Raw genomic sequence first — 12,308 nt, forward strand, 5'->3', positions numbered from 1 at the left:
GACTTATGATAAAACGACGATGAAATTACTAAGTCAAGGCGAGTCGGAGGCAAGTAGTAAAATTTGAATATCAAGGTTTGAAGAATCTAAAAGGTTCCGTCCGAGTAAATGACACCCCTTGGTGCCTTGACTATTGAATTTTTCTTTGCAAAGAAATCTTGCAGCGTCATTAATTGACTTATTCTTTATTATTAGTTTTGCTCGTTGTGCCGCAACCTATGGTTGGCATTTCGTGCTCTGTACAACATTAACCAATCTGCTATCCGTGGCGAAACATAATTTGGACCAGAACCAGTCATACGTATTCATTAATTGTTACGGATGATTAAATAAATATAGATTTCTGATAAATGTTTGCTATACCTTAAAATGAAACTCTTTTCAAACGCTCATCGACCATAAATATGTATTTAGAGATAGTAAGAATGTATTTCATGGTTTACATATTCATATTTTTAATCTTTGATGGAGCAGTTAACCTTGCATACAAAGATTATCAATTATATTGCATATTAATTTTCTGTCTAAATGACTAAATCAACTAAAGCCTACTTCAACATGAAGTCTACAATAAATTATTAGTTACATTAAATCAAAGTCAACAAAATTGGCTATAGCTTGCGGACTTAAAATATTGAATTAAGATGCAACTAGTTGGTAATATAAAAATACTATTAAATGGCGGGTAGTGCCCAAAGCATGCATTCGTAAAATGGAGAAATCAAACTTAGAGGATTTCCATCATACTGGGAATGATCAAGGATACGATGCAATTGTTGTTGGGTCCGGATATGGCGGTTCTGTTGCTGCATGTCGACTTTCGATGGCGGGTTTTAAGGTTTGTTTGATGGAGAAAGGTCGTAGGTGGGAAGCTCGGGATTTTCCAACAGACATTTTCAAGATTAGATCTGTTGTCAGGGTGGAAAACATCAACTTGGGACTTAACTTTGGTCCAAAAGATGCTCTTTTTCAGGTTGCTGTAATTTTCTATGCTCCAACATGAAATGTAGTTTTCATGTTTTCTTATTAGATACCGATGTTAACCCAAGATTGATCGACTAAAATAATTGCAGGTGTATCAACAAGATGATTCTCTTGCAGTAATGGGATGTGGTTTAGGTGGCGGTTCTTTAGTGAACGCCGGAGTTATGATGCCTACGCCTGTACGTGCACGAAGGGATGCGAAATGGCCAAAGGATTGGGAGAGATGTGAGGCATTAGCTTCGGATATGTTAAGGATTCAGAAGCTTCCTTTCAAGTTTCAGAATCCTAAGATCATGGAAGATGTGGTTGACGAAGATTATAATACGAATACCGACTCCCTGCTTAAGTTGAGCGTGAATTTTAATGATGAAGACGGGGAGAATCGAGAGACTGGAAGTTGTCTCGCATGTGGGAATTGTCTTGCTGGCTGTCCTTACAATGCGAAAAATTCAACCGATAAAAATTACCTGCTCTCTGCTATCCAGGTATGTTTTCTGCATCAATAAAACAAGATAATCTAACCATTTGTTTTGTACTCTTCATTTTAAGGTTATAAGTGAACTTTAAAGTAAATTTTCTGGTTACAGGCAGGATGTACGATAAAAACAGAATGTGAGGTTCAATATGTTGTAAGAAACGAATACGAAGACAGTCCACGCGAAGAAGAAGGAAGGTTCAAAACTGAAACCAGGCGTAGATGGCTTGTGTTTTTCAAAGAAATAGATTATGTTGCGTCTGATATCGTTATTCTTTCAGGTACGTGAGTGTACGTCTGCATAGGCGATGACTTAGTGGCAACCTTGTTTTAAGGTTGTAAATTTAATAAGTTCAGTTTCTTTTTCGCAGGTGGAGTATTTGGTACAGCCAAAATACTTTCTCAATCTCAAATGAGAGGATTATCAGTTTCACAGAAGCTTGGCTTTGGATTGAGTTGCAATGGCAATAATGTTGCTTACTTGGTCGGAACCTCGGCTCCGGTGAACGCGTCAGGTCTAAATAAACAGCAGTTTTCAGGGACCCCTTTCCATGAAAGACCTGGACCTTCCATTTCTTCATCATACACTTCTTCATTGGGGATCACTATTCAGGTTATTGATAATAAATTTTACATGAAGTTAGGAGAGAGTAAAGATTTTGAACCGGCCTGATTTTTAAGACTTTCATCTCTTGCTTCAGAGTGCAGTAATCCCAGCGGCCTATCCTCGCCTCCTAATTAAAGGTTTTATGTATAAATGGCAATCCGGGGGCCGGCTCTTACACGAAATAATAGAAAGCATCAAGCATCTTATGGGTTCGAAACGCAGCCAAGAAATGGCTTTGAATGGCATGGGATACGATGACAGTAATGGGAGGCTCACGTTTGAAAAAAGCACATGCAAAATTCGCTTTCAGCCCCCTCACGATCCTCTGCTCCCACGAAAGATCGAAGCTTTCCAAAAACTCGCTAAGAGACTAGGAGGAACACTTTTCATTTCACGATATAGGAGCACTTCAGTACACCACTTAGGCGGGTGTATTGCTTCTTCCAATGTTTCATCTGGTGTGTGCAATTCTGCAGGTCAAGTTTTTGATAGCACATCTCAAACCGGGGTGCACCCTGGACTCTACATTTGTGATGCATCAATGATTCCCTGCTCTGTTGGAATCAACCCTTGTCTAACTATTGCTACGGCTGCTGAGCACGTATCCAGACGCCTTGTACAGAATGCTAATGGGTACATCGGAAGTAGAAAATTCAATACAAAACAAGGTTCGATCTCAATTAGTAAGATGACGGGATGTGGACCAGAAGTTATGGTTCAAGAAACCATGAGAGGCCAAGTTGGTGGCATGCCATGTACTGCTTACCTCAAAATGAAATTCGAAAATTTTTCGAGAAATCTTGACAACAAGGGTATGGTTGCTGGAGAATCTCACCCCCTTCTACGAGGGAGAGTTGGTGGGCATGTCGTATGTAAGGCTATAGAAATCGATTCAATGTATATTATTCATGGTGAAGTTGACTTGTGCAAAACAGATATCAGAACTCCTTATACACAATATATGCATTATCATCTCCTCCTCGCAGCATCTTCTGGTTCAAGGTCTGATTATGTTATTATTTATTGCCTCGTATACTTGCGTCCGGAATAAGTTTCTTTAATGTGATGAGTAATGACAATCATTTGATTTTGCAGATATCATCTTGAAGGGAAAAAGATAATGAATCCTTATCTTCTGGCTCTATATGCGTGGAGCGAATCCACGACATTGAACGTGACATTGAGAAAAATCACAAACGATGATCAAGAAGGAGAATCGATGAATCTACAAGGGAAGCTTCATATTTCAACGATTGAGCTTATAAAAAGCTTATGGAGCCTTGAAGGTGGAAGCAAGAGAATTTTCATCTATCTTCTTTCGCAATCTCTGTTGAGAACATACATCCTCCAACAACCTCGAGGAAGATACCTCGATTTCGCCTCCAAGGACTTGGAAGCCGGCCCTTATCCAGACAGTACGATTCATGAAATTAGAACGAGTAAGGAGTCTGGACCTTAACAGAATTCAATGTTTGTTTGCTAAATTTTGACAGGAAAATTCCCAGCTTGACATGATAATGTAAATTTGCAGACGACGACTTTATAATCTCTTGCCAGCAATGGGAAAGCAGCCAAAGCACCGGAGAGCTTGTGCACAAGAAAAAACCATATCCTGTCTTGCTTATCAATGGGTACTCAACCGAAAGTTATAGCTTACCAACAGAGCCTAACGATCTCGTTAGAACTATGGTAAAAGATGGGCATGATGTATGGCTACTGAGGACAAGAGTGCATCCTTCATATTCTTTAGATTGTTTTTCAGTTGATGACATTGGAAGATTTGACATAACAGCTGGTAAATACTATATCGACTTCAGAATCCTCCCGGCTTTTGGGATAGTTTTCACAAATACTATACATCTTCATATGATTAGTGAACGCTTCAATATTTGCTGTTTATACAAGTTCAATGTGCTTCTTGTTTCTGCAGCTATCGACAAGATCCTTCAGTTCCACGGGGAACCCACGAAAGTACACATAGTCGCGCATTGTGTTGGAGGTCTCGCCATTCACATTGCACTTATGGGAGGCCACGTCTCTGCAAAGAAAATAGCTTCTCTGTCTTGTACTAACTCTTCCATGTTTTTCAAGCTCACCACATCTTCCTTGGTCAAAATGTGGCTTCCCCTAACTCCAGTAAGCCATTTCTACATTTTTAAGATTATTACTCATTACAAGGTGCGCTTCGAAGTAAAATCATAATTACCAATCAAATTTTTGACATGGTTTCAGATCTCAATGGCTATACTAGGTAAGAACAAAACACTACCTCTGCTTGGAAAAACCACAAGTTTCCGATACAGTCTCCTCAAATCGATAGCACGCTTAATCCCACGCTGCGAGAGGTGCGCCTGCGACGAATGTGAGGTCTTCTCTGGCATATTCGGAAATGCCTTCTGGCATGTAAACGTAAGCCACACGATGCATTTCTGGCTAAACAAAATCAATGTCACAAGTCTTCCAATGGCCGGATTCACACACCTCAGAAAGATTTGCAACGCAGGGTTCATACTCGATAGCAATGGCAATAACACATACATGGTTCACCCCGAAAGAATGGCATTACCGACACTGTACATATCCGGTGGACGTACACTTCTTGTTACTCCAGAAACTTCATTTCTTGCTAATAAGTACATGAAGCTGCACCAGCCAAATTATAGGCATGAAAGAGTTGTAGTAGATGGTTTTGGCCACTCTGATCTTTTGATTGGAGAGAAGTCATATGAAAAAGTTTTTCCTCACATTACAACACACATTAGATTGGCTGAAAAGGGTAGAATTAGTTCACTGGATTCGAGGGATGACAGGTACAAAAAAGAAGTCTTGGGATGGAGTGAAGATACGCATGAGGATGGAGGAAGTGTTGGTATTTGGGTTTTTTGCTTAATCTTTGTTGTAATAGTTGTGATGCTTAAATCCTTTTCGTTTTCCTACTTTTCATGAGTTTTGTTTCATCTATCACGAGGAAATTGTCTAAAAATGCTCTTCTGAGCATTGGATATTATGCCCAATAGTAAATGTTTTTCACCAAATTTTACGCTCTTGTTCGACTCAAAATATTCCACCAAATTAATTTGAACCTAAGTTTAGTTAGAATTCAATGATTAATATGAATCAAATATTTTTAAGCTGACATCGAAAATCTTACAAACAAGCTCGGTTTGTTTTTATGCATGAACTCTTTTAAACATATATGGAGTAAAAATTAGAATCAGTATTGGGGATACAATTATTTTTTAGATAAATTAAAGTGCTTGAAAATTACAATCATAATCATGTAAAACTAGGTGTTATATCACCTAATATGCTTAAGTTTATGCCATATTCCTTTTAAAGTTCAATTATTTCCACAAATTATAATATGTATGCTTTTGAATTATTTTGCTAACTTTGATATTATAATTCGTCTGATACGCTGTCTAAGTTGATAGCAAACTGTCATCATTTGAAAACTTAAAAATTCATAATGATGGCAATAATAGGAGACATTTGTGATTCAAATTTAAAGGTATAAACTTTTGATAGAGGTGGGGGGAAATTGATACACAAAGTCTTTAAATTGATATTTTTGTAATTCCTCACATGAAAAAGGAAATTAGAAATAAACTTATCTATTCAAACTGAATCATTGGGTGAAACAAAGGTAAAATAAAAATATTATGTTATTTTAAATTTTTTTAAGTATAAGTATGATTTTTAAATTACAAAGATATAATGTAACTATCTACACTATTGACGAAATTGAGCATGTACCCAAGACTTACTTATTTTGGGAAAAAAATACGAAGAAACAAATAGATCTATATCAATAAATTAAAAAAACTGCCCGCAATCACTAGGACTCGAATATGAAATCAACAAAATTTAGAATCTCAACCTTCAACATTGGCGATGTTATTTTTAATTAGTAACACATACAAATCAGATTTCTATTTAAAAAAATAAGGAAAAAAAAAGATTTCTATTTTAGTATAATTTATTTTAGTTTAATTTAATTAAATTACTAATAATATGCTCAAAAATTGAGTTTCGGCCTTCTCCGTACTTAAAACAAAAGAACAGGGGTATTTGTGGAATATAAAAGTTATCGTCTACCCCAAACCCTAGATATAAATCTTAGCATCTCCGTGCTCCAGTGGATACCAGCTGCTCTTTGTTCATCGGAAGTCAGGAAGCAGCGAAGCCCTCCCTGTTCGCTCTCAGACGCGCCAAGACATGGTAATCTTCTTCAAAAGTTTCATCTGATTCATACGAACATTCGTTATACTGCGTATTTGGATCAGTAATTGCTCAGTTTAATCAGTCTGGAATTCATTTCAATGATTTGTTTTTTCTTTATGATCTCGGTTAATCACTATCCTCGTATTTGTTTTCCCAGTGGAAATGGTGTTTGGTACTATGTTTTAGATTCTGAGTTCTAAATTCGGTCGAATATTTTGTGATTTACATTCTCTGTTTGTACGAATGCTTGGTTATTTTTAATTGTAGCTCGTGGATATTACAATGTGGAGAATCAATGTGATTGTTGAATAATACTCTCTGCTTGTTTGTGTAAAATTTTCATTTTTTTATTTTTCCACAAAATTGGCTGGATCCTGTATTATGTTCCCCAAAACGAAATCTGGGTTATTTCGTAGTTTTCCTTTTGGTTAGATTTTTTGATTTAGCTGTAATAAGCTTCTTCATTGTAAATCTCAGGTTGTGCTTTTCTGGTTCTATTGTTTTGATATTGCCCGTATTAGTTTTTTTCTGCACGAGAAAATAATAACATAAGATTTTCGGCTTCTCAATTTGCGTCTACTCAAAGACTCAACTTTTACAATTTTATAAGAGTTGGCATAGCAGTGAAACTCTTTGGTGGCATTTGTGTTTTTTTCCAGTCTTGCGTTTAATTTCAGTTTTTTTTCTCTTTTTCGGAATCTGCTCTGTTTGGAGTGACAGTCGAAAAGAAGGACCAGAGAGCCCAAGGAAGAGAATGTCACTCTTGGACCTGCCACTAGGGATGGAGAAATAGTATTTGGTGTGGCTCACATCTTTGCCTCATTCAATGACACCTTCATTGTGAGTATTGGATTTGATTCATGAAATTATGTTTTTTTTAACATTGTTTTTGACGACACTAGAAAAGCATTGGTGTAATCTCTGATCGCTTTGGCTTTCTGCATGCAGCATGTGACTGACCTGTCTGGAAGGGAGACCTTGGTCCGTATTACGGGTATGGAATTAGCATTTTGTCTTTGGTTTTCTATATGTTTTCTGTGCCGCAAATCCAGCTGTGGAGTGATGGTTTGTCATTTGAGTAACTGTGCATTTTGATATTGTACATGGAAGCTTTACCAGTAGAAGGGAAAGGGACTGGGATTGATGAAAATTGGACAGCAGTAGGGTGATGAGGTTAATATCATGTGAGAAATGGGGATTTGTGTTTTAATGCTTTTGTTGCACTATCAACTTGGGGGCATGATACAAAGACTGTTATTTGTTTGGTTTTTTTAGAATTTGATCCCTTTTTCTATAAAAAAGTCCTATTAGGAATAGATTTAAATTTACTTACAGTAACAGAACATAAATCTTACCTGCATTTTAATAGGACCACTTGGGCGTGCCTTTGAAAAGTTTCATTGATAGTCAAGGCTATTGGAAGGTTGCAAAATTATGCGTTGAAGGTGCATGTATTAGTAAACCAACTAGGTTAAGTTTGTATTCGATATATTAGATAAGTTTGATCAACATGCTATTATGGAAATTCGATTACATTTTTTTCTACTTGTTTTGTGAGGCAATTCTTGTCTTTGAGAGATGCGATTTTAGCCTATGCTTACTTCTCGACAAATGCATAATATCGGTTATCATGTCTGTGGTTTGGAAATATTTTTCTGAGCAGCAGTCTAATTTGTATCAACGCATCTTTGGTTGTAGGTGGAATGAAAGTAAAGGCTGATAGGGATGAATCATCTCCATATGCTGCTATGCTTGCAGCCCAAGATGTTTCTCAGCGATGCAAGGTTTTATAGTCCATCAAATGCCTTAAATACCATGGTATATTATTTTTTCGTTGACTAGCACATCTATCATGCAGGAGCTTGGGATTAATGCTCTTCACATTAAGCTTCGTGCTACTGGGGGAAACAAGACCAAGACTCCTGGTCCTGGTGCGCAGTCTGCCCTGCGAGCCCTTGCTCGTTCTGGAATGAAAATTGGGCGTATAGGTATATATATCGCCTCAGATTCTTTACTTTTCGAAACCCCATCTCTGATTTAATATGAATTTATCACAACATTTGCAACCTCTTGTTATTGTTCGAATCTAGAGGATGTGACTCCAATTCCGACCGATAGCACTCGCAGAAAGGGTGGAAGAAGGGGAAGGAGGCTGTAATTCGTCATCTGCTGGTTAACGATTCTTGCTTCCTATAATTTTGATAGTTTTCTGAGATCGCAAGGATTTTATCCGTGTCTAGTGTTTGAACAAAGATTTTAGATTAGACATGAATTTTGTTGATGTTTTGATCATTTTGGACATTTGCATGTTATGTGTCGGTATGTTCGCTGGATTTGAATCGCTTAGCTTTGAACTTTGTGCTTTACTTGTCAAAGGTAGACTATGCAAATAAAAACTTGTGTGAGACGGTCTAAATATTAAGAATTAAGTATAATATCAATTATGTTATCTGTAATTGTTTATATTTGTGTAGGTCTCAGAATTAATAAAGGCCTGAACATTCTATATGTGTAGGACAAATAATTAAGTCAAATTATCAAATACTATTTTCAGTTTTAAATTATTGAACTTCAGTCAGGTTCAGATATATCTAAATAAAAAAAAAAAAACTTATGAATAAAACCATAGTACGTATCGATCTCTCTAAATTCATCATGGATGAAATATTGAAAATTTTGACAATAATTTTTTTTTCTTTCTAATTCCTAAGTAATTATTTTGAACCAATTTTTTAAAAATTTCCTTCTAATAAACTAAAATTATTTTTTAGAATATTTTTTTATAGATATAAGTCGGATATGGTAAATAATATGACGCGGAATTGAAACTGTATGTCTGTATCCCTATGTCAAGGAAAAGTGTAGCTCCTCCTTGCCCGCAATATTTAAGAGGAAACACATGCTTTGAATAATTCAGGACAAAATTATTAGTGTTTGGTGTGATGAGCCTTTAAACTTCAAAAAATAAAAATTAAAATAATAATAATAATAGCGCAATTGTAGTACGATTCATTTATTGATCGCACGGTACGGAACACCCACTGCAAATTTATTTAGTATTTTTTTTATTACCAATTTTTTCTTTTCAAATTACTAATTTATAAATGTTAAAAACTTGTTTGAGACGGTCTCACATGTTGTATTTTGTGAGATGAGTCTCTTATTTGGGTCATCGATGAAAATGTATTACTTTTTATGCTAAGAGTATTACTTTTTATTTTGAATATCGGTAGGATTGACCTGTCTCACAGATAAAGATACGTGAGATCGTCTCACAAAAACATACTCTTAATATTAGTGCGGTTTCCACTTCTATAATATGAAATATATTATAGATATATAAGTAAATCTATTTGTGTTTCACTATTTCATTAAATTCGAGGTCCTTTTGAAAGTACCTTACTACCATGAATATCCGTATTCTTCCTCAAAGTATTTGAATACGCGAGACGCATTTATCAGTACAAAGTTCGTTCTAACAACTCACAACTTCCTCACCAATCGATTAACCAATTAACTAACCAACTAAGCAAACTACTTAAAATGAATTAAGTGAATAAATTTCTGAGATTTCTAAAAACCTCATTTGACTATTTTACTTGTTTTCAAATATCGAACACGCACACATATCGTTGAAAACACTCGTGGATTCTTCCTTCATCCAACGTTTGTGTCAAGTTTTATAAAATATTTGAGTTATAAATCATTATGTTATATAATATATATATATTTTGTAACATCACATCTCAAGTATTGTCAAAAGAAGCTATTTAATTTGAATTATGGTTATACTATTTTCAAAAGTAATCGTTCCAAAAGATCAATTCTTTTATTTGGATTCAAATGCATTGTATGTTTCAAATAAATAGTCTCGGAATTGTGAAATTTTTTATTTTAGATTTATATTATATCGTTCCACCAGCTCCAAGGTTAAATTCGGACAAAATTTCTTGACCTAGTAAGAAGAACGAGGTATCAAGTTCTATAAAAGAAAAAATAAAAAATTATTTCACTGTGCTTCGTGGGGGCATTAACACTTGTTGGCGTATCATGAGACCGTTGGTAAAAGGTTGAGACGGTGCAATAAATGTCATTTAAGATTTTCTGTGAGAGAGTGCTTGCTTCCAGGACTCTGGACTTGCAACACCTCTGCTTTCTTTCAAGATTTCCATGTACTCCATGTGGTTATAAATAAATATATTTTTTTATTTCACTGTTTCACTTTATACCACCGTAATTACAAAATTACCAATTCAAAAATTTGGCAATATCGTAAAGGATTTATCTGTTCAAATTTGATAAATGATAAGTTTAGATTATCCGAGGGTGAGTAAAATGCATCGAGTTTGACATGCCGAAATAAATTAATTTCTAATAAAGATAAGTTTAGAGCACGAGACATATAATTTACGAAACTGATGAAAACTTAAATTATATGAACGAAAATGGTATTATCCGGCCATCTGATTTTATCATGAAATTTATCAGTGAAATCGACTAAATTTGTTTATGGCTCTCTGCCCTAGTTGAGGAAAACACAGGTCTGTTTCTGTGTAATCATTTAATGGATTCTCCTTATTTCATTACATAAATTAATATTAATATTTTTATAAATGTGTTTGAAATTATAAGAACTGATATATGATATTGAAATCCGAATCACACGTTTTGAATAGTTTGTTTTTTGTTTTTTTATCGTCCAAGTTCGTTTAAAAATTTTAATACCTCAAAATTTATATTTTAAAAAAATCTAATATACATTGATATAAGTTTTTATTTACGAATATATATACACAAACTTCGTTTTTAATAATAGTACTTCCAAATGACATTTATTAATTTTATATCCAAAGTCTTTTTGATATTTTAAAATTTTGAACCAAATAATTAATCAATCGATATCAAACAGGAGAGAGCATGTTCATCATGCATGCGGCATTTAGGTTGAATAATGGTAAGGAAGATGAATATAAATTCTTCACACATCTAATAATAATTATTAATATTGTTGGTGAGGAATTTAATCAACAAATAAATATTTTCCTGGTTCAGTTTTTTTTTTGGTATCTTATATCAACATGATATGTGAGAAAATTGAGCACAACTCACTTCTTTCGTGGATAAATTTTTGGGAAAGTTAACAAATTTTATCTGAAAAATATAGTTTATACCAAAAAAATCTATTATGTCAAAATTTAATATATTTTTATTCGTAAAGACAAGCATGCGGGGAGAATGATGGACGATCCTTTATTTACTACAATTTTCATCCGCCTTCATGGAAACGATCTCTCAAACTAATAATTGCAGTAAGTGCCGATTTAATTAAGATTTTTTTAAAAAAGAAACTAACGTAACTGTATTAAAATTTAATAAAACTAATTAAAAAAATAAATGAAAATCATTTACTTTCTTGTTTTATATTGAATGTACTATTAGTATTTTAAAATTTTATATTTATATAGAGATTAAAATTACCTTATATTTATTTTACAAAATACTAGTACAGAGTACATATACACTCTGTATTTATTATATACAATGGTTAAATCAATTTTAATTTTACTATAAAATAAAATTTGAATCATATTTAAATTTTGAACTGAAAACTAAATAATAATATTTATATTTAAATAAATAGAATGATAAGGGTAATTTAGGGTTAATAATGTCATACTGATAGGTCATTTAATACGCAATTTTAGTTGAATGGTTTCTAAGTTATTCAATGCAAAAAGGACTGTGTAGGATAATTTTAGGGGCAGTTACATTTTTAGGTCTGAAATAAATGCGGGATACCTAAAATTTTTACTGTTTTTCCCCCCAAAAAACACTGATATTCATTTTTAGTTGTATATTTCCAAAAATCACAATCATATTTGACAAATCACGTGTGCAATTAAAAACCGAGATGATAAAAAAAAAATTGAATGTACAATTTGTTGTTAGAAATTCATCGGATCCTACCATCCAAATTATCGTTTGAGCCTTCCACATCAATTAATTGTACGCTCAATG

General features: G+C 34.2%; 2 protein-coding genes across 2 annotated transcripts; both read left to right on the forward strand.

Annotated features, from left to right (window-relative positions):
* Positions 1 to 19: 19 nt before the first annotated feature.
* LOC142546256 (uncharacterized) lies at positions 20 to 5,092 on the forward strand. Its single transcript, XM_075653885.1, has 9 exons — positions 20 to 973; positions 1,074 to 1,469; positions 1,572 to 1,740; positions 1,831 to 2,072; positions 2,161 to 3,068; positions 3,162 to 3,505; positions 3,598 to 3,861; positions 3,997 to 4,202; positions 4,299 to 5,092. Exons 1-9 carry the CDS (start codon positions 713 to 715, stop codon positions 5,010 to 5,012), a joined length of 3,504 nt encoding a protein of 1,167 aa, XP_075510000.1. The 5' UTR covers positions 20 to 712; the 3' UTR covers positions 5,013 to 5,092.
* A 1,047-nt stretch (positions 5,093 to 6,139) lies between these two features.
* On the forward strand, positions 6,140 to 8,636 carry LOC142546258 (small ribosomal subunit protein uS11x). The gene is made up of 6 exons (XM_075653888.1): positions 6,140 to 6,287; positions 7,011 to 7,130; positions 7,239 to 7,284; positions 7,989 to 8,074; positions 8,149 to 8,278; positions 8,381 to 8,636. Exons 1-6 carry the CDS (start codon positions 6,285 to 6,287, stop codon positions 8,446 to 8,448), a joined length of 453 nt encoding a protein of 150 aa, XP_075510003.1. The 5' UTR covers positions 6,140 to 6,284; the 3' UTR covers positions 8,449 to 8,636.
* The last annotated feature ends 3,672 nt before the right edge of the window (positions 8,637 to 12,308 follow it).

Source organism: Primulina tabacum, chromosome 5, assembly GCF_025594145.1.
Source record: "Primulina tabacum isolate GXHZ01 chromosome 5, ASM2559414v2, whole genome shotgun sequence".
NCBI classification, from domain to species: Eukaryota; Viridiplantae; Streptophyta; class Magnoliopsida; order Lamiales; family Gesneriaceae; genus Primulina; species Primulina tabacum.